The sequence below is a fragment of the Stegostoma tigrinum genome, chromosome 9 (genome assembly GCF_030684315.1).
Source record: "Stegostoma tigrinum isolate sSteTig4 chromosome 9, sSteTig4.hap1, whole genome shotgun sequence".
NCBI classification, from domain to species: Eukaryota; Metazoa; Chordata; class Chondrichthyes; order Orectolobiformes; family Stegostomatidae; genus Stegostoma; species Stegostoma tigrinum.
The window spans coordinates 29,476,564-29,500,286 of record NC_081362.1 but is presented as its reverse complement, the minus strand read 5'-3'; the positions used below and the strand labels follow the sequence as shown (position 1 = coordinate 29,500,286).

Genomic DNA, 23,723 nt, shown 5'->3' with positions numbered 1-23,723 from the left:
AGTTAGTGATTGAAATTAACTGGCAGCTCTTTCAAACAGCTGGCATAGGCACAATGGACAAATCCTTCTCCATTATTCCATAATTTCAATGCAACTAATGGACAAAATTAGTTGAAAAGTTTACCTGTGTAAAGAAAAGTGTTGGAATGTCCTCCCACTACGACATCGACACCTTTCACTTTCTTTGCAATTTGTTTGTCAGTCTCAAAACCTGAATGACCTAGGGCGATAATCTTGTTAACTCCCAGAGTTGTGAGTTTGTTAACTTCACGCTGCAGAGCTTCAATCTCATCCTCGAAAAATAGGTGCGGCCCTGGAATATACATTAAAAAGAATTGGTGGCTTTTTCAAAGCTCTGTAACACTGAACCTCAGCTTCAACTGGTCCCCACCTGGGCTTGAAAGCATTGGGGTTTCTTTGGTGGTGTACCCAACCACACCGATCTTTTGCCCACCGACTTTTAGGATCACATATGGTTCATAGTAGCCCATGATGCTTGGTGATAACTGCTGATCTGCTTTTATATTTGCACTCAGCACAGGAAAAGTAACATTCTGAAGAAAGGGGTACAAAAGGCCATCCACACCATTGTCAAATTCATGATTTCCCAGTGCCTATGGGAGAGAAGAGCATTTCAGTTACAAAGTTTAAAACGAGAACATACACATTTAGGAAATCAAAATCAAAACTGTTTTGTCTGTGGAAGTACATTCCATATTTTTCTAACTTATGACTACATACTTTGCTCGGTGTCTTAATGTTAAACATTCAGTGCAAGTAGAGAAACTGGTGTGGATCTGTTTGATTTGTCTGCCAATTTTACAGTAATTCACAGAGGAAATTACAGTGAAACTAAAGTAGCTTGTACATGACACAAATGTTGGCCGGAAAGGCATATAGGATATGCAGCCAACTGGTCTACATGAACCTCCTCCCACCCCTTTTCATCTAACTATCATCATCATCTTCCCTTTTCTCACTTGGTCTCACTGCTCCTTTAAATGAATCTGAGCTTTTGGCTTCAACTCCTTTGTGCTATGGTCCATACTTTGATCTACCCTCGAAGCGAAATATCTTCCTTAGGTCCAGTGATCACTGGTTTATGCCACTTCTTTTAGTTTACTTATAGGATGTGGCCATTGCTACCTAGCCCAGTATTTATTACCCATCCCTAATTAGCTTGAGAATGGGATGTTGAGTGTTTTCTTGAACAACTGTAGTGTGTATGGTGCAGGTACAATCACTGTGCTTTTAGGGGGGCAGTTCCAAGATTCTGACCTGGTGACAGTGAAGGAATAGTTATATTTCAAAAGCTGTGTGGCTTGGAAGGATAATCAAAGAGCAATGCTTCAATGCACTTGCTGCCGTGTCCTTCCAGGTGGAGAAGATCACAGGTTTGGAAGGAGTGTGATAAATTATTGCATTGCATCTTGTGGATTGAGCACACAGCAGCCGTGTTACATCGATGGTTATACAGTCATAATATCATGCAGCACAGAATCAGCCAAACTTGTCCATACCGACCAAGTTTCCAAAGCTGAACTAGTCCTATTTACCTGCATTTAGCCCATATCCTTCTAAATCTCCCTTAAAAGGAGGGTTAAAGTTTCCATGTGTTGAGTTATGATTAGATTAGATTCCCTACAGTGTGGAAACAGGCCCTTCGGCCCAACAAGTCCATACAGCCCCTTGCAGCATCCCACCCAGGCCCATCCCCCTATAACCGACACACCCCTGAACGCTATGGGCAACAAAGCATGGCCAATCCACCTAGCCTGCACATCTTTGGACTGTGAGAGGAACCCGGAGCACCCGGAGGGAATCCACGCAGACACAGGGAGAGAATGTGCAAACTCCACACAGACAGTTACCCGAGGCTGGAATCGAACCCAGGTCCCTGGTGCTGTGAGGCTGCAGTGCTAACCGCTGAACCACCATGCCGCCCCAAGCGGTATTGGTAGTTTTATTCTGCTTTTGTTAGAACTTTATTTATTTGTTATAATCAACAGTGCTTGTTAAGTTCAGGAATCTGGTCAATGTTTTCAGTTAAACTGATTTTATTAAACAGGTATATTGGGGGATTTGCATCCTTTGATTAGCTTTTGTAATGACCCCAGGGAGTAGTGAGTTAGGAGGTGCTGATCAATTTGGCTGTTTTGTCCTGGGCGTTGTCGAGCTTCTTGGGTTTTGCAGCTGCATTCGTCCAGGCAAGTGGGGAGCATTTCACCACATTCCTGCCTTGTGCCATGTAGGTTAAGGCAGAGTTAGGAGGTAACTTACATGCTGAGCAGTATCTAAGCTTTGAACTCTACCTGTACCTTAACTGCTTACTTAGAAGCAGGATGTTTAGGATAGCTACTTTTTCCTCAAGTCTGGAATGTAACTCTTTCATCCATACTTGGACTGTAACAATATTAGGAACCGAGTGATCTTTGCGGAACTTAAACTGAGCTTTGGTGAGAAGGTTATTCTTGTGCTACTTGACAGCACTCAGTGATTGATATTAAGCTTAAAAAAACAAAAAAAACCACTGATGCCGGAAATCAGAAACCTGAACAGAAATTGCTGGAGAAAGTCAGCAGGTCTGAGAGCACCTGTGGACACAAAGTAGAGTTAACATTTCGGTCCAGTGACTTGTCTTCAGAATTCTTCTTCATTGCACTGATACTGACAGATCCAAGTTTTTCTAGTAGTTTCTGTTTGATATTAAGCTGTTGGGGTGGTAATTGACTAGTTTCGATTTGTCTGGTTTTTCACAGAAAATTTGTTATCCAGTTTGGCAATAGTAACTGGATTGGAATTGCTCGTTTGGGAGCACAGTTCAGGAACTCAAGCATACAGCACCATAGTCAAGATGTTGTCCGCAGAACATTGATCTGGTCTGTTGGTGGTGCCACCAGGCACTCAGCTCTTAATCTTATTACAGCCTTGTTGCAAATGTTGTACATGAATAGAAGACCTGAACTCCAGATGCAAGGCAAGTGAGAATGCTATTGACAACAAAGTAGCATGTAACAGAATATGGCATCAGGTAGGTACAGCAAAATCAATGGGCATGAGGGAGGATAATGATCCACTAGTTGAAGTCATATCTAGCACAGAGGAAAACAATTATAACTGTTGTTGGATAACGATCTTGGTCTCAGGACATAACTGCAGGAAGCTCCATATGGTAGTGTCCTGGGCGCAACCATTAAATCAGAAATGGGGATATTCATTGATGATTACAAAATTGTTCAGCATCATTCACAACATGGATTGTTTTAGCATCTTAAGTTAATAAGCAGCAGGACCTGACAACATTCAAGCTTGGGCTGATAATTGCAGCAACATTCATGTTACAGAAGTGTCAGTCATGACCATCTCCAACAAGAGAGATCCTATCCATCTCCTCTTGAAATTAATGGCATTATCATTGAATTCTCATTAGCAACACTTGAGGGTTATCACTGACCAGAAACTGACATAATCCCGCTATAAGAAGTGTGTCTAGAAAAGCAGGTAGAGACTAAGAATATCGTGGCAAGTAACACCTGATTTCCCAAAGCCTGTCTACCAGCTGCAAAACACAAGAAACACATGACAGATACTTCCCATTTGCCTGAGTGGATGCAACTCCAACAACACAATCTCAACTCAGTTCAGGACAAAGCAGCCTGCTTGATAGGCATCCAAGCTACTACCTTCAATATTCACTCACCACTAAAAACAGCAGCGGTGTGTACTATCTACAAATGGACGGCAGCAACAAACAAGATCGCTTCCATAGTTGATAAGGGGGAAAACAGCAGAATGGTTTGAACTTTCCGAAGACTTTTGATAAAGTTTCTGCATAAGAGAATAGCATATAAAATTAAAGCACATGGGATTGGTGGTAGTGTACTGATATTGATAGAAAACTGGTTGCTGCAATTGATAAGGGGAAGCCAGCAGATGTGGTCTGACTTTTAATAAACCTTTCTATAAGGTTCCACCTAAGAGATTAGCAGGTAAAATTAAAACACATGGGACTTGGGTAGTGTATTTACATGGATAGAAAAAGTGACAGTGACAGTCAGGAAACAAAAAAAATAGGAGCAAAGGATTCTATTTCCAAGTGGCAGGCAGTAACTTGTGGGGTATTTCAGGGATCATTGCTTGGATGCTAGCTATTCACAAAAATATTAATGACTTAGCTAAGGGAACTAAATGTAATATGTTTGTAGAGAACAAAGCTGGCTGGGAGGACAAGAGGGAGCCAGCAAAATACCATCAACAAATCTCCTGCACCCCCCAGGAGGGCACTCATCCTTGACCGCAGTTTTACAATGAAAAATGCCTACATCTCCAAAATTCCACTGCACTTTTGAAAGTCAGATCACAACACTGTATTCCTCCTCCCAACTTACAAGCAGAAGTTGAAATGTGAGTATGCAGTACAGAAAGTAGTACCGTGCTGGAGGTGAGACAGCAGAAGAGTTTCTGCAGGACCTCTTGGAATCAGTGGATTCGTCCATATTCAATATAATGAGCAGTCAACCTAAACGAGCATACCACCAATGTCATGGATTCCTTAGCATGTGTGTAGAGAATTACTTGCCAAAGAAGTCAATCTGTATGTTCCCAACCAAAAACCATAGGTGAACTGAGAAATCTCATTGCCTGCTGAAAGCCAGGTACGCGGTATTCAAGTCGGATGACCCTGACCTTCACAGGAAATCCAGATATAACCTTTGTAAGGCCATTTTAGATGCCAAGGCCCAATACCAGACTAAGTTAGAGACACAAATTAACCACATGGACACTTGTCTACATGACATAACGGGCTACGATGTGAAGTAGAATAAGATGATGGACAAAAATATATCGCTCCCTGACGCGCTCTATTTGAACAAAAGATCAGTGAAAAGGAGTCACCTGCCTTGGCAACCTCCAATGCACCTGTTCCCTCAGTCACCACAACAGACATCTGCTTAGTCTTCTTGAGAGTAAACCTAAGGAAAGCAACTACCCCAGACAGAGTCCCAGGCCATGCACCCAGATCCTGCACAGACCAGCTGGCAGAAGTATTCACTAACATCTTTAACCTCGCCTTGCTACAATCTGAAGTCCTCACCTGCTTTAAGAAAACTACTGTCCTCCCTGTAACAAAAAACAGGCAACATACTTCCAATGACTACTGCCTGGTAGCTATGACCTCCACAATTATGAATGCTTTGAGAGGTTAGTCATGGCTCATATCAACTCTAGCCTCGCAGCCTGCAACAGGTCCATGGCTGGCACCAGCTTCCTAGCCCTACACTCATCCCTGGAACATCTGGACAATAAAGGATACCTACATCAGGCTTCTACTTATTGACTACAGTTCTGTCTTCAACGCTATAATCCAAAGCAAACTAATTTCCAAACTCAAGACCTAAGTCTCTTCTCCACCCTCTGAAACTAAATCCTCAACTTCCTGACTCAGACTGCAGTGAGGATAGGTAACACCACTATCTTCACAGCAATCCTTAACAGTGGCGCCTTGCAAGGCTGCATGCTCAGCCCCCTACTATATTCCCTATACACTCATGACTGCGTGGCAAAATTTCATCTGAACTCCATCTATAAGTTTGCTGATGACATCACAGTTATACACTGGATATCAAACAATGATGAATCAGAACACAGGAAAGAGATAGAGCGCATAGTGGCATGGTGTAAAGATAACAACCTCCCTCAACAGCAGCAAATCAAAACGGCTAGTTATTGACTTCAGGAAACAAGGACGGCACTCCCCTATCTATATCAATGGAGTTAAGGTGGGTGATGGTCAAGAGCATCAAGTTCCTGGGTGGGACAATCCTCAATTGGTCCTGGACCACACACTTATGATGGTCAAGAAGGCACCACAACACCTCTTCTTCCTCAGGAGGCTAAGGAAATTCAGCATGTTCACAAGGACTCTCACCAACCTTTACAGATATACCATAGAAAGCATTCTATCTGGATGCATCACAGCTTGGTATGGCAACTGCTCTGCTGAGAACTACAGAGAGTTATAAATACAGCCCAGTGCATTTCACAGGCTAACCTTCCATCCATTGATTCCATCTACATTTCTTGCTGCCTTGGTAAGGCAACCAACAACAAAGATCCTTTCTACCCCAGTTATGATCTCTTCAAACCTCTGAATATACTTCTCAAATTTAAAAGCTAGTCTTGATCTTGCTTTTGTGTGCCTTCTTTGCAGCCTTAACTTTTAATTCCTCATTCTGGCCTGTACTGCATGCAAAACATTGTACCTAGAAACATGTGTCAATAATAAAATCAAAATCAAATTAAAAAGAGATGAGGATGATGTAGTGATGCTTCAGTATGGATCGGGCATTTTGAGTGAGTGGGCAAATGCATGGCAGGTGAAGTGCAATTTAGATCAATGTGAGGTTGTCCAATTTGGTAGCAAAATCAGGAAGGCAGATTAATATCCAAATGGTTACAGATTAGGAAATGGGTGGTGTGACGAGAGCTGGATGTCCTTATACACCCAGACACTGAAAGTAATAATGCAAGTATAGCAACCAGTGATGATGGCAAATAGTAAGTTGACCTTCATAGCGATAGGATGTGAGTATAGGAACAGAGTTGCCTGGCTGCAATCGCACAGTGCCTTGGTGGGACTCCATCTACAGTAGTGTGCTCAGTTTTAGACTCTTTATCTAAGGCTGCGATGAAGGCTTACCAGACTGATTCCTGGGATAGTAGAACAGACATATGAAGAAAGACTAGATCAAATATGACCATGTTCATTAGACTTTGGAAGAATGAGAAGAGAATTCATAGAAACACAGAAAATTCTGACAGGACTAGGCAGGGTAAATGCAGGATGGATATTCCCAAAACTGGGGATCGTAGTTTAAGAATATGGACAGGCCGTTTAGGACTGAGCTCAAGAGACACAATCACTTAGATGTGAGACTATGGAACTTACTATTTCAGAAAGCGATTATGGCCAAAACACTGAATGTTCGAGGATTTAGAAATAGTTCTTAGATCTTAGAATCCCTACAAATGTGGAAACAGGCTGTTCGGCTGAACAATTCCACGCCGACCCTCAGAGCAACCCCCAGTGTGTGCAGGAGGGCTTCCTGACACAGTATGTAGATAGGCCAACAAGGGGCGAAGCCACATTAGATTTAGGACTAAGTAATGAGCCTGGCCAGGTGTTAGATTTGGAAGTAGGTGAGCACTTTGGTGATAGCGATCACAATTCTGTTATGTTTACTTTAGTGATGGAAAGGGATAGGTGTATACCACTGGGCAAGAGTTATTGTTGGGGGAAAGGCAATTACGATGAGATTAGGCAAGATTTAGGGAGCATAGGATGGGGAAGGAAACTGCAGGGGATGGGCACGTTAGAAATGTGGAGCCTATTCAAGGAAAAGCTCCTGTGTGTCCTGGATAAGTATGAACCTGTCAGGCAGGGAAGAAGCTGTAGAGTGCGGGAGTCGTGGTTTACGAAGGAAGTGGAATTTCTGGTCAAGAGGAAGAAGAAGGCTTATGTTAGGATGAGATGTGAAGGCTCAGTTAGGGCGCTTGAGGGCTACAAGGTAGCCAGGAAAGACCTAAAGAGAGAGCTCAGAAGAGCCAGGAGGAGACATGAGAAGTTGTTGGCTGATAGGATCAGGGTAAACCCTAAGGCTTTCTATCGGTATTTAAGGAATAAAAGAATGACAAAAGTAAGAGTAGGCCCAATCAAGGATAGTAGTGGGAAGTTGTGTGTAGAGTCAGAGGAGATAGGGGAAGCACTAAATGAATATTTTTCAACACTATTCACTCTAGAAAACGACAATGTTGTCGAGGAGAATACTGAGATACAGGCTACTAGACTAGGTGGGATTGAGGTTCACAAGGAAGAGGTATTAGAAATCCTACAGAGTGTGAACATAGCTAAGTCCCCTGGGCCGGATGGGATTTATCCTAGGATCCTCTGGGAAGCCAGGGAGGAGATTGCCGAGCCTTTGGCATTGATCTTTAACTCGTCATTGTCTACAGGAATAGTGCCAGACGACTGGAGGACAGCAAATGTGGTTCACCTGTTCAAGAAGGGGAGTAGAGACAACCCTGGTAATTATAGACCTGTGAGCCTTACCTCAGTTGTTGGTAAAGTGTTGGAAAAGGTTATAAGAGATAGGATTTATAATAATCTAGAAAAGAATAAATTGATTAGGGATAGTCAGCACGGTTTTGTGAAGGGTAGGTCATGCCTCACAAACCTTGAGTTCTTTGAGAAGGTGACCAAACAGGTAGATGAGAGAAACCGGTTGATGTGGTATATATGGATTTCAGCAAGGCGTTCAATAAGGTTCCCCACAGTAGCCTATTGTACAAAATGCAGAGGAATGGGATTGTGGGAGATATAGCAGTTTGGATCGGAAATTGGCTTGCTGAGAGAAGACAGAGGGTGGTGTTTGATGGGAAATGTTCATCCTGGAGACCAGTTACTAGTGGTGGACCACAAGGGTCAGTGTTGGGTCCACTGCTGTTTGTCATTTGTATAAATGACCTGGATGAGGGCGTAGAAGGATGGGTTAGTAAATTTGCAGACGACACTAAGGTCGGTGGAGTTGTGGATAGTGACGAAGGACGCTGTAGGTTGCACAGAGACACAGATAAGCTGCAGAGCTGGGCTAAGAGGTGGCAAGTGGAGTTTAATGTGGACAAGTATGAGGTGATGCACTTTGGCAGGAGTAACTGGAATGCAAAGTACTGGGCTTATGGTAAGATTCTTGGTAGTGTAGATGAGCAGAGAGATCTCGGTGTCCATGTACACAGATCCTTGAAAGTTGCCACCCAGGTTGACAGGGCTGTTAAGGCATACAGTGTTTTAGCTTTTATTAAAAGAGGGATCAAGTTCCGGAACCAAGAGGTTATGCTGCAGCTGTACAAAACTCTGGTGCAGCCGCACTTGGGAGTATTGCGTACAGTTCTGGTCACTGCATTATAAGAAGGACATGCAAGCTTTGGAAAGGGTGCAGAGGAGATTTACTAGAATGGTGCCTGGTATGGAGGGAAGGTCTTATGAGGAAAGGCTGAGGGACTTGAGGCTGTTTTCGTTAGAGAGAAGAAGGTTGAGAGGTGACTTAATTGAAACATATAAAATAATCAGAGTGTTAGATAGGGTGGAGGGAGAACCTTTTCCTAGAATGGTGACGGCGAGCACGAGGGGGCACAGCTTTAAATTGAGGGGTGAAAGATATAGGACAGATGTCAGAGGTAGTTTCTTTACTCACAGAGTAGTAAGGGAATGGAATGCTTTGCCTACAATGGTAGCACATTTAAGTCATCATCGGACAAGCATATGGACGTACATAGAATAGAGTAGGTTAGTTGGGCTTCAGATCGGTATGACAGGTCGGCACAACATCGAGGGCCGAAGGGCTTGTACTGTGCTGTAATGTTCTGTGTTCTATGTTCTATAACCCACATATCCCTGAACACTATGGGCAATTTGGCATGGCCAATCCACCGAATCTGCACATTTTTGGACTGTGGGAGGAAACCGCAGCACGCGGAGCAAACCCACGCAGACACAGGGAGAATGCACGAACTCCATACAGTGGAATCAAACCCTGGCTCCTGGAGCAGTGAGGCAGCAGTGCGAACCACTGAGCCACCATGCCACCCCTTAAGGGTAAAGGGTTCAAAGGGTATGGGGCAAAAGCAAGCACAGGATAGTGAATTGGATGATCAGCCATCAATATATTGAATGGTGGAGCAGGTTCAAAAATGACTGAATGGCCTACTCCTGCTCCTGTTTTCCCTGTTTGCGTTTCTAAAAGTATCTTCTTAATTCATGTCCATCGTTATCAAGACAACGGCAACAGATACATTGGGAAACTATCATGTGAAAGTTCTCCTTCAAGTCACAAACCATCTTGACTTCGAAATGAATGTTGCAACTCAGAAATTCACCATTTTAACTATCAGTTCCACTCTTCCTACCTGAGCTCTTAAAAAAATGGCAGCAGACAGTGACAACTGGAATTCATTGGAAATGTGATTAGACAAGTAGCGAACCTTGCACAAGATAGTGTTGCTGTTCTAATTACAGATACGATCTCTCCCACACTGGCTGCTTCTGCTCCTCCAGTCAGTTTCCCTTTCTTTTGATCCAATTTATTCTAGAGACAAAATCTGAGCTTGGAGTAGCAGTCTTGGGAGGGAGTGAGCAAGCCAGTGATTGGAGGAACTGCTGTAAATTTTTAGGAAAAGAGTGGACATTCTTGAGGTGTCCAGCAGTAATGTTGCCTTGAGATTTGCTGACATGACATCAGTGCCTTACTGTCTCTGCTCGCTTCACACTCTTGAAACTGTCTCATTCTGAACTTGCTGCACTCTTCCCTCAGGTTGAACCCTGACCTTGTTAACATTAGAACTAGGAATAGGAGTAGGCAATTCAGGCCCTCAAACCTGTTCCCTCATTTAACACAAAAGTGGTTGATCCAAACTCAGACTCAACCTCTTTTCTTTTCACACTGTCCATAGCTGTACAACTCATTACTCACTAAAAATCTGTCTGTCACCTCATTAAATTTATTGTGTGTTACAGTCTACCACACTCTAGGATAATTAATTCCATTGATTCACAATCCTTTGAAAAGGATTATTTCTCATTTACTTTAAATCTGTTACCCTTTATCCTAGAGCAATGATCTCCAAGACCTATCAAGCCTACCAATAGGGTGGTATGGTTGATATCTGGCAGGTTGACCTCTACCTGGCAAAACCAGGAAGCCAATTCTCAGACACATCTTTTCTCCCCGGATCATGACCCCAACATTGAACATCGGGTTGTAGTTTCCAGTGCACTCTTGGACCTCATCTCCTCTGGAGATGTCCCCTCCACAGCTTCCCCACTCAGTCCCATACCTGCATGGCTTCTACTCCTGCTGAAAATCCACAAATAGGGCTACCCTGGCAGATTTTTCTTTATTCATTTCATGGGGATGTGGGTATCTCTGGCCAGGCCATATTCGTTGCCCATCTCCAATTGTCCAGCGGGCTGTTTAAACTCAAGCACATTGATTAGATTAGAGTCCCTACAGCGTGGAATCAGGCCCTTTGGCCCAACAAGTCCACACCACCCTTTGAAGCATCCCATTCAGACCCATCGCCCTATAACCCACATACGCCTGGACACAACCGGCAATTTAGCACAGCCGATCCACCTAGCCTGCACATTTTTGGACTGTGGGAGGAAACACACGCAGACACAGGGAGAATGTGCAAACTCCACACAGACCGTCGCCTGAGGCTGGAATTGAATCTGGGTCCCTGGTGCTGTGAGGCTGCAGTGCTAACCACTGATCACACTGTGCTGTGGGTCTGGAGTCATTATTTATGCCAGACCAGGTAAGGATGGCAGTTTCTTTTCCTAAAGGGCATTAGGGAACCAGATGGGTTTTTCTGACATTTGACAATGGCTTCCTGGTCATCATTCGATTCTTAATTCCAAATTTTTTCTTTGAATACAAATTCTACCATCTGCCATGGTGAGATTTAAACCTAGGTCCTCAGAACACTGCCTGGATTTCTGTATTAGCAGTCCAATGAAAATACCACTAGGCTATTGCCTCCCTGTTTGTAGCCTGTTCCTGCCCTACTGAGCTTATGTTGTTTCCTATCTTGACCTTAGATTGTCAAAACATCCCCCCCAACCATCCTAACCTGTACAGTCTGTTCCCACTTATATTTGTGATTCTTCTGATGCTTTATGCTGGTTCGACAATTTCCACTTTTCTGATCATAGCCACCTCTTCTTCACTATAGTCTACAATCCTTCTAAACATCTGTTCCCCATCAAGATGATCTGAAAGCTCGTCATTTCTTCCTTGAAGAAAGAGGCCTTGCATATTGTCTCCGTCCACCATCTCTTTTGCCTGTCTGAGCTTGCACACTTTGAACAACTTCTACTTTAACTCATCTCACTTTCTCCAAATTAAATGTGTGGCAATGGTCTCAGCTATTTCTGTCCACTTGTGGGGTATGTGGAACATTTTCCATGGTAAGGCCCCCACTTAACTCTTTCTCCAATACATTGATGATGTCGAGTGCTTTTGTCTAGAATTTGATAAGAATTAATCAGTTTTGCTTTCAATTTCCAACATTCTTACCTTCATCTGATCCGTATGAATCTCCCTTCCTTAAGTTCACTGTTCCCATTTCTATGTAAAGACTGTCTCCAGTATCCATTACAGACCCACTGACTCCCATAATTACTTTGAACACATCTCCTTATGCTCTGCAAGGACTCCATTCCAATTTGTTCTGACAAAGCCACCTCTGATAGACTTCCTTTTCCTTCAACTGAGGAATCCCAATGGGTGACTGAACCTTCAGCCTTGTCCGTCTCATCTCCTGAACTTCTACCCTCAACACTTCTTCTCCTTTCCAGAAGGATAGATTCCCTTTGTCCTTCCTTTCCATCCCACTAGTCTTTGCATTCAAAGGATCATCCTCTGCTACTTCTGCCACTTCCAGCAGAATGCCACCACAACACCATAAGAAATACGAGCACCTAGTCTCCTCTGCCATTCATCGCTGATGCATTTCTCAACCCCATGCCCTGAGTGATGGGAATCAAGGATTATGGGGAGACGTCTGTGGTCCCAGGTCCTAGTTTCATCTACTAACCCAAACATCTTCTCCATGTCCACTTTATCCATGCCTCTCAGTATCCTGTAAGTTGCAATCAGATTCCCATCAGCCTCCTAAACACCAAACACATCTTTCCTCAAGTTCACCTGGGCCATCTCCAACACATCCCTCACCTTCCTGGACCTCTGTGTCTCCATCTCAGGCAACCAGCTACAAACTGATGTCCATTTCAAGCCCACCGACTCCCACAGCTACCTAGAATACACCTCCTCCCACCCACCCCCCTGCAAAAATTCCATCCCCTGTTCCCAATTCCTTCGCCTGTGCCGCATCTGCTCCCAGGATGAGGCAATCCACTCCCGCACATCCCAGATGGCCGCGTTCTTCAAGGACCGCAACTTCCCCCCCCCGCAGTGGTCAAGAACGCCCTTGACCGTGTCTCCCACATTTCCTGCAACATACCCCTCACACCCCACCCCCGCAATAACTGCCCTAAGAGAATCCCCCTCGTCCTCACATACCACCCCACCAACCTCTGGATATAACGCATCATCCTCCGACACTTCCGCCATCTACAATCCGACCCCACCACCCAAGACATTTTTCCATCCCCACCCTTGTCTGCCTTCCGCAGAGATCACTCTCTCATTTCACAGGGACTGTTCCTTCATGGATACCCTGGTCCACTCCTCCACTTCTCCTAACATCTCCTCACTTACACATAGCACCTTTCCATGCATTTGCTCTTTCCCACTTCTTACTTCCGCACTGCCCAAGGTCCCAAACACAGTTTTACTTCTACTTTCTAGTCTACTGTATTCACTGCTCATAATATGATTTCCTAACATTGAAGGCATCAAATGCAGATGAGGTGACTGATTTGCAGAACACCTCCATTCTGCCTACAGAAATGACCCTGACCTCCCAACTGTTTGACATTTCAATAAATGGCATTGTGGCTCAGTGGTTAGCACTGCAGCTTCACAGTGCCAGGGACCCGGGTGCGATTCCAGCCTCGGGCGACTGTCTGTGTGGAGTTTGCACATTCTCCCCGTGTCTGCGTGGGTTTCCTCCAGGTGCTCCGGTTTCCTCCCACAATCCAAAGATATGCAGGCTAGGTGGATCGGCCAAGCTAAATTGCCTGTAGTGTTCAGGGGTGTGTGGGTCATAGGGGACTGGGTCTGGGTGGAATGCTTCAAGGGGCGGTGTGGACTTGTTGGGCTGAAGGGCCTGTTTCCACACTGTAGGGAATCTAATCTAATCCATTTTATAGTCACGCTAGCATGTCCGTCTTAGGCCTGCTGCAATGTTCCAATCAAGCACAACAGAAGCTGAAGTAACACACCTCATTTTCTGCTTCAGCACACTACTTTCAGCCTTGAGGACTCAAAATTGAATTCAATACTTTCAGAAATTGATTAATGTTTGTTATGTGTATTTTTTTTTGAAAAAAATTCTCTCCCTCCTTCTCCCTACAACATTGTCTCGTTTGCTTTACTTTTAGTACAGAGAATTCATTTCCTTACTTTCACACCTTCACCTGTGCCCATTTTACATCTTTCAACACCATCAAAAATGTCTTTGTCTTTTGCCTCTGCCAAAGAGTATTCAAAACACTTTTCCAATATCTTTCAGTTCTGAAAGTAGTGTCATACTGGACTTAAAATGTTAACTGTTTTTTGACAGATGCTACTGGACTTGCTGGCTTTCTTCCACATTCTGTTTGTTTTAGATTTCCAGCATCTGCAGTATTTTGCTTTAATTCCAGTAATATTCCTTACTAGATTTTAGACAGAAGATCCAGCAACTATCATTTATCCAAGTCTTAGATTGAGAGTGCGAGAACTTTGCTGATCCTCAGCTGCCATCTTGTTTTCCCTCTTGCTGCTACATCGTGGCCTGATGGACCGTCTCCTTTTGTGAGCTTAGTAAGGCTGGAAACAAAAGCAGAAATTACTGTAAAGGTCAGTAGGTCTGGCCACATCTGTGGAGAGAAAGAGTTAACATTTTGGGTCTAGTGACTCTTCCTCAGAATTCTCGACCCGAAACATTAACTCAGATTTTTCTCCACAGATGTTGCCAGACCTGCTGAGCTTTTCCAGCAATTTCTGCTTTTGTTTCTGACTTACAGCATCTGCAGTTCTTTCATCTTTTTATTTGAGTAGGTTTGGATCCTATCAGCTGTATTGATGCTGACAGGATCCTTTGTAGTAGTGATTAAGCATTTGTAGGCTTTCCTTCCCATGTGTAAGGTCACTTTGTTTGACAGCTTCGCCTGGTTTTGGGGCACTGTCCACTGTTGCTACTGCTCTTCAAGAACAAGGTAATGTTGGGAGTGAAAGTTGGAGATATTTAATAACATCTGAAATCTATACACATCATTATCTGATTTTTAAAAAAATTCAGCTGGGTAGCTTTCCTGTGTATCTTCCTCCCTCCTCCCCATCTTTCCCCCCTCCTTCCCCAAGTACTTCTTCTCTTGTCTAGAATCACTGGCACTTCTAGAAACTAGAAAAAGAGCATCCTGTAGGTCACAATTAGATATGAATTTCAAAAGTCAGCTTAACTGCATTTATCTCGATTCCACACATTTGAAGTGGCTTGGAAGAATGCGCATGTCACCATAACTTTCCAAACACTTATGCTGCAGTTACTTTATCAATCTGTGCTATGATGTGGAGACAGTAGGAACTGCTGATGCTGGAGAATCTGAGAGAACAAGGTGTAGAGCTGGATGAACACAGCAGGCCAAGCAGTATCAGAGGAGCAGGAAAGGTGACGTTTTGGGTGTAGACCCTTTTTCAGAAATTCTGGAGGGGAAGGGTATTCTGAAATAGATGGAGAGAGAGGGGGAGGCAGAGGTGCGGTCGTTTGTTGTGAATTGAGTGTAGGTGTTCCATAAGGTGGTCTCCAAGCCTCCACTTGGTTTCCCCAATGTAGTGTATCTGATGTGGCCTCCTCTACATTGGGGAAACCAAGTGGTGGCTTGGAGACTGCCTTGTGGAACACCTATGCTTCGTTCACAACAAATGATTGCACCTCCCAGTCGCGAACCACTTCAACTCCCCCTCCCACTCCCACTCCTTGCATGTCACGTCCATCCTGGGCCTCATTCAGTGCCACAATGGTGCCATTCAAAGCTTGCAGGAACAGCACCTCATATTTCGCTTGGGAACCCTGCAGCCCAATGGTATCAATGTGGACTTCACAAGCTTCAACATCTCCCTGCACCTGACCTAATCCCAAAACCAGCTCAGCTCGTCCCTGCCTCCCTGACCCATCTGTTTTTCTTCCCGCCATCCACTCCTCCCACCTCAACCCCCACCCCCACCTCTGACCTACTAGCCTCATCCCCGCCTCCTTGACCTTAACGTCTTCCCTTGACTGACCAAACTCCATCCTAACTCCTCACCTACACTCACCTTAACTGGCTCCATCCCTGCCCCCTTGACCCAACTGTCTCCTCTCCACCTATCTGCTCCTTTATCCTCCTTCCATCCGCCTCCCCCTCTCGCTATATTTATTTCAGAATCCCCTGTCCCTCCCCCATTTCTGAGGAAGGGTCCAGGCCCGAAACATCAGTTTTCCTGCTCCTCTGACGCTGCTTGGCCTGCTGTGTCCATCCAGCTCTACACCTTGTTATCTGTGCTATGACATGTACATATTTGCATATTGCTAAAAAACCTTTTTGAAGATGACCCAGAGCTCAGTGGTTAGCACTGCTACCTTATAGCACAAGGAACCTGGGTTGAATTCCAGCCTTGGTGACTGTGTGTGGAGTTTGCACATTCTCTCCATCTCTCCATGAGTTTTGTCTGGGTGCTCTGGTTTCCTCTCACAGTCCAAAGATATATAGGCTGCCTGGATTGGCCATGTTAAATTGCCCCATATTTGTGCAAGCTAGGTGAATGGGTCATGGAAAATGTAGGGTTACAGGGAAGGGTAGGGGGGCTGGATCTAGTTGGGATGCTCTGATGGTCAATGTGGATTCAATGGGCCAAAATGGCCTGCTTCCACACTATATGAATTCTGTGATTCTAAACTCGTTCTCCACAGATGCTACCAGACCTGCTAAGCTTTTCCAGCAATTTTTGGTTTTGTTTCAGAACTTTTTGATTTTGTCTACTCTCTGCCTTGTAGAATCCAGGCATCAGCCTCAGCAAAACAATGTGCTTCAGTAAGTCCCACTTCCACTGTAGTCCACTCATGGAATTTGGGTATGTGTGCATAATGATGACTTGACTTGCAGGTCATTCATGTCAAGAATGGTGATTTCTGATCCATTTTGCAAGACTGAAATTGAGATTCAGTATTTCATTCCTGAAAATAAATTCATGCTAGTTTACATGTTTGCATATAGTGCTTGACCAACATTTAGAACCATCAAAATGATACAGCTCAGAAGGGGGCCATTCAGCCTATTTTGTCAGACTAACCCAAAGACACCCTGATGCCCTTGCTAATCCCATCTTCCTGCACACAGCCCTGCAATGTACAGCCCTAAAGATGCAGATCCAGGTACTTTTTGAAATGGTCTCAATGCCTCGTGAACATAAAGCCCTCTGTGGTACACCATTTCTCCAGCCAAGCATTTGTTTAATCTATCCTTTTAATCTTACTCTTCCTGGCACATGGCACTGGGAGTAATCCTGAGATTTCTACATTTTAGGTCCTATATTTTAGTTTATCTCCTAGCTTTCCTATTTTCAGCTTTCAGATGCACATTCCTTTGTTTACCTAATGTCCCATGACCACCAGCTGTTCACTCTCCCATTCCAGAATGTCCTGCACCCACTCCTGACATCCCTGACTCTGGAAACAAAGCATCCTGGATTCACATCTGCAGTCACAGAAGCACCCATCTGCATCCCTTACTATTGAATCCTCTCTCACTATGGCCCTGCTGTTCATTTGCCTTCCTTTCTATGCAGCAGAGCTACCCATCTGCCATGAACTTTCTACTGAGAGGCCACCTGCATCCCCAAGAATATCCAAAGCGGTATATCTGTGTGAGAAGGGGATTACTGCACTTCCACCCTGAGCCTTTTACTTTGTCTGGTGGTCACTCATTCCATTTCTGCTTATGTGATCCTCACCTCCAGTGTGACCATCTCACAAAACATGCTATCAATGACATTCTCAACATCACACATGCTCAACAGTGAGTCTGCTCATTCCAAAAAAAACAGATAGCCAGTATTCACAGCTGGACACACTTCTTGAATACATAGTCATCAGGCACACCAGAAGTGTCCCTTATTTCTCACATTGCACAAGAGGAGTACTCCACAGGTCTGAGCTCTCCTGTCATAATTTCTTTCTAGATTAAGCTACTTACTCTCTTTAAGGGAATTTAAATAAGTGAAGGAACTTCCATCGTTTCAAACACTTCTATTATAAACAAAAGACCCTACCTTAGTTAAGCTAACATGCTTTAAAAACTATAAGAAAATACTCTGCAGGTATCACTTACCAGATGGTGTTTCCATTGGGAGCATGCCACTTTCTTAACTACCCAAACTGAGACTGAGCAATGCACTCAATCATTCAGCTTCACCTACTCCCTGTCTCATCTAACTCCCCAATTTCACTCAATTCCAAAGCATTCTCACTTAGCCAAGAAACACTCACAGTGTAACAAGTGCTGAGGTTGTCTCCTTTATTATATTCTCCAAAAACAACACTTCTGACCTGAATAAAACCTGTTGTTCAGCTAACCCGCTTCACCTAAGAGTGATTCAGCAGATTCCAGTTTCATAAATTGATTACAACTAGACCCATTCATACACAGCAGTTTTTAGTTACTAGATTAAAGAACTAATTTAGCTTAGAAATAAGTCGTGAAATCAAGTTTAATTATCACTTACTGCTTGCAACTTACCCCTTGAAACTCCCTGTATTCACCCAACTCCAAAGTTGTATTTAGTTACATCGGTTACATATTGCTGGCAAGAAACTAGCCCCAAGGTGCATTAATCATTTTTAAAACAATTATTTAATGACAAGTCCCAGCACAAGGACAAGGCATAGAATGGACCTGCAGTTGCCGTGACATAATCAAAGCCTGAGAACTCAAGCCTACCTTTTATATGTTAAATGTATTCCATATTCCATAATTTGAGATTATATTTTTCAAAATTATAAAAACTAATAAACACGATTACAGAGAGTGATGTGCATATCCTATGTTAATAGTCAAGGAGGGCATTCATGTAAATTTAGCACTAAGTTGCTTAATATGTGAAGCTCTCAGTGGAGCTTCTGCTGTTTGGCAAGTACGCTAAGGAGGGAAGAGTGTCCTTACTGCTCTTGCCTGGTGCTTCCACTGTTGTGCCATATTCTGTCATGCAACCTTTTTTCAGTTGTAAGTTCCCAGAGCTGCCTGTTGGTTTTCATCATTCTGGATGATTAATTTTTCTTTTGTCTCTCCTTGGCTATAATGTAGTTGTCAGTGGTTGATGGAGTGAGGTGATTGGTGGTGCCTTAGCATGTCCCCCCGTCATGTTCCAGTAAGCATGCTACAGGACTGACAAGCCGGCTGGTATTTCCTTGTCTGTCATTTTCACACATTTGAATGAACCTAGCGGCCTTGACACTAACACTTCGGAAACATAAGCTGATCTAGCAGGGCAAAATCACATGCATAAATATTAGCCATATTCTGGAAGTGAGTTTGCTCGCTGAGCTGGAAGGTTAGTTTTCAGACGTTTCGTCACCATTCTAGGTAACATCATCAGTGAGCCTCCGACGAAGCACTGGTGTTATGTCCCACTTTCTATTTATCTGGTTAGGTTTCCTTGGGTTGGTGATGTCATTTCCTGTTCTTTTTCTCAGGGGATGGTAGATTGATTTGGAGCCAATGTGTTTGTTGATGGAGTTCCGGTTGGAATGCCATGCTTCTAGGAATTCTCGTGCATGTCTCTGTTTGGCTTGTCCTAGGATGGATGTGTTGTCCCAATCAAAGTGGTGTCCTTCCTTATCTGTATGTAAGGATACGAGTGATAGTGGGTCAATGTCGTTTTGTGGCTAGTTGATGTTCATGTATCCTGGTGGCTAGCTTTCTGCCAGTTTGTCCAATGTAGTGTTTGTCACAGTTCTTGCAAGGTATTTTGTAGATGACGTTCGTTTTATTTGTTGTCTGTATAGGGTCTTTTAAGTTCATTAGCTGCTGTTTTAGTGTGTTGGTGTGTTTGTGGGCTACCCTGATGCCAAGGGGTCCGGGTAGTCTGGCAGTCATTTCGGAAATATCTTTGATGTAGGGGAGAGTGGTTATGGTTTCTGAGCCCGTTTTGTCTGTTTGTTTGGGTTTGTTGCTGAGAAATCGGCGGACTGTGTTCATAGGGTACCCATTCTTTTTGAATATGCTGTATAGGTGATTTTCCTCTGCTCTGCGTAGTTCCTTTGTGCTGCAGTGTGTGGTGGCTGGTTGGAATAATGTTCTAATGCAGCTTCGTTTGTGGGTGTTGGGATGGTTGCTCCTGTAGTTCAGTATTTGGGCTGAATGTGTTGTTTTCCTGTAGACGCTGGTTTGAAGTTCCCCAATGGCTGTTCGCTCTACTGTGACATCTAGGAATGGCAGTTTGTTGTTGTTTTCCTCCTCTTTTGTGAATGTTATGCCAGTAAGGGTATTATTGATGGTCTTGAATGTTTCCTCTAATTTGTTTTGTTTAGTGATGACAAAGGTGTCATCCACATAGCGGACCCAAAGTTTAGGTTGAATGATTGGCAGAGCTGTTTGTTCGAGTCTCTGCATTACTGCCTCTGCTAAGAACCCTGATATCGGAGATCCCATGGGTGTACCGTTGGTTTGTCTGTAGGTTTTGTTATTGAAAGTGAAGTGGGTGGTGAGGCATAGGTCCACTTGCAAGGACAACATCATCAGGCTACAAACGAAGCTGCATTAGAACATTATTCCAACCAGCCACCACACACTGCAGCACAAAGGAACTACGCAGAGCAGAGGAAAATCACCTATACAGCATATTCAAAAAGAATGGGTACCCTATGAACACAGTCCGCCGATTTCTCAGCAACAAACCCAAACAAACAGACAAAACGGGCTCAGAAACCATAACCACTCTCCCCTACATCAAAGATATTTCCGAAATGACTGCCAGACTACCCGGACCCCTTGGCATCAGGGTAGCCCACAAACACACCAACACACTAAAACAGCAGCTAATGAACTTAAAAGACCCTATACAGACAACAAATAAAACGAACGTCATCTACAAAATACCTTGCAAGAACTGTGACAAACACTACATTGGACAAACTGGCAGAAAGCTAGCCACCAGGATACATGAACATCAACTAGCCACAAAACGACATTGACCCACTATCACTCGTATCCTTACATACAGATAAGGAAGGACACCACTTTGATTGGGACAACACATCCATCCTAGGACAAGCCAAACAGAGACATGCACGAGAATTCCTAGAAGCATGGCATTCCAACCGGAACTCCATCAACAAACACATTGGCTCCAAATCAATCTACCATCCCCTGAGAAAAAGAACAGGAAATGACATCACCAACCCAAGGAAACCTAACCAGATAAATAGAAAGTGGGACATAACACCAGTGCTTCGTCGGAGGCTCACTGATGATGTTACCTAGAATGGTGACGAAACGTCTGAAAACTAACCTTCCAGCTCAGCGAGCAAACTCACATCCAGAACCTCAACCTGAGCTACAAATCTTCTCAAAACTCGATATTAGCCATATGTGCACAAGCAGTGGGACGGTGTAAGGATCGGCACTGCAGGTAGCAGAATAGAATGTATATACCTGTACTCTCAATATTAGAAAATTGGTAAAAATGCTACAAAACAATAAAAACATGACAAACAAAATATACCCCTGAGTGTTAATCTGTGAATGGATGTGGTTGTTACATGAGTGATAGGGATATCCAATATTTCAGTAATTTAAGTATGTATGTATGGAGATACATGCATTGAATTCATTGGATTTACATGCATTGGAGGTCTGAGGGAAATGTCTTTCAATGTTACATCATGAAAGAACTGCAGATGCTGTAAATCAAGAACAAAAGCAGAAGTTTTTGGAAAGTTCTAAGGAAGGGTCATCAGACCTGAAAAGTTAACTCTGACTTTACTTCACAGATGCTGCTAGACCTGCTGAGCTTTTCCAGCAACTTCTGCTTTTGTTCCTTATTAAAACAGTCTTGTTAAAAAAGGGAAGTTGTATTGGAGGGAACTAATGCAACCCTGAAACATATCTCAAGTTCTCTGTTTTTTGGAGAAGAAAGGACCATAAGGAAGTTTCTCATACTGTGATTTTAAAGAATGAGAAGTCAGACCAAGAAAAAAACTGAAAACTTGTCGTGAGCAAATGATACAATTTTTGGTCATGCAGTACAGCACCCTTGCTTTCCACTGACAGTTTATCTGCTCTTTGTTATGTAAAATACTGTGGTAATATTGGACAAGTCATGTCTCAGAGTGAAACCTGTTTAAATGGGTCATGAGTTTTAGTTTTGAAATTTGGTTAATATGGTGGTTTGTCACTGAATGCCACACAAGGCTGCTAATGTGTACTTAACAAAAGAACAATCATTTACTACACAAACAAGAACACTATACATATGATTGTCTAATAAGAACTTAGAAATCGCAAAAAGAAAGATTCAACCCTTTTCCCAAGAATATTCTTTACAATCACCTAATCCCAGTGAAGTGTTAATCCTATCTTGAAGTCTTCAGTTTCTTACTCAGCTGACAAGATTGCAAGTATCTTCATTTAGTGTCATCCTAGCCATTCACCAGATGTAATTCTCTTTGTTACTCCACGAAACACAGGGGCATGACTACTTCACTGATTTTTTTTCTAACTGAATGTTAAGAAAATTTATGTCTACCTAAACTGCTAAAAGAGTTCTAAGTCATTTTTCAGCTCATGAAGTTTGAATTGCCACAGACTAAACTTCCTTTCTGCTGGCAGGAAACTGTTGTTCTCAACTGATAGTGGTCTCTTGTCTGTCTTTCTGTATGTCAAAGCGTTCAACTTTGTTTAAATATTTCATCAGATAACTTCCCAAGTAGTTTGTCTAGGTCATTTAGCTTATGGTAAATGCTTTCTTGAAAATGATATTTGAAGTAATTGTTCAAAACTACTGTGTGACCTCTTAATAAAGCAAGTTAACTTCGCAAAACTAAAGTCAAAACCTATTTACTTCTGAAGTCCAAATTCTCAATTAATGATACAATATAAGATTCTATTTATAATATTTTATAGTACAAAGTAAATTCTGTTAGAAAAAGCAGGGGGAGGATCAGGAGTGAGACTCAGGAACAGGAGAAGCCAGCTGCAAATGATTTAAATTGGGTTGCACCAGCAACTCTAAGACACAGAGAGCATTCAAACCATCATTATTCCGATAATACGCAACTAGAAAACCACAAGGCATAATTCTACCAAACACAGAACAGTTTTATTGCTTAAATTGGCTATTGCTAAAAAAAAATCAAGAGGAGGAAGGTTTGGCAATACTGAAGTGGAAAAGCCACTTAAACTGGGTGGGATGCTGTCATCCCTAAAGGAAGTGAGAATGGAAAATCACAGGCTTTCAAAGTGTGGTTACTATTGTATGGTAGGAAATGCAGCAGCCAATCTGTATGTAGCAAGATTCCATAAACATGTAGTATAAGGCTTGACTTTTCATTTACTGTGAAATCGATGTTTCACTTCATGTCGGTATTAATGGAGAATAGGATAATTTTTGTCGTAATGTTGATCTCTGCTCTTTTTGAATGGGATAATTTTGCATTTAACAGACAGGGCTTGTTGAAGCTTTGGTTTAAAATCTCATGTGAAATATTGCCAACAGTATTGTACTCCTTCAGTATGAAACAGGAGTTTCAGCCTAGATTTTGAACTCAGGTTTCTGTAGTTGGGTTTGAATGTACATCCTTCTAACCCTGAAGCCAATAGTTGAGAAAGAAAATAAACACTTTCTGATATCAAACTGAAGTTGCAATCATGGTATTGTTATAGCACAGGAGGCCATTCAGATTGTCATGTCTGTTCTGGCTCTCTGAGGAGCAATTTAACCGATACCACTCCCCTGTCTTTTATG

At 43.1% G+C, this 23,723-nt stretch overlaps 1 protein-coding gene across 1 annotated transcript in view; it reads right to left on the bottom strand.

The window, feature by feature from the left end:
* The window catches only part of nt5e (5'-nucleotidase, ecto (CD73)), an 86,588-nt gene that overhangs the window by 43,612 nt on the left and 19,253 nt on the right, over positions 1-23,723 (bottom strand). The window contains exons 2-3 of the mRNA XM_048536243.1: positions 392-614; positions 125-313 (exon numbers count right to left, since the gene is read on the bottom strand). Coding sequence (XP_048392200.1) covers positions 125-313; positions 392-614 — 412 coding nt within the window. The remainder of the gene's footprint in view (positions 1-124; positions 314-391; positions 615-23,723) is intronic.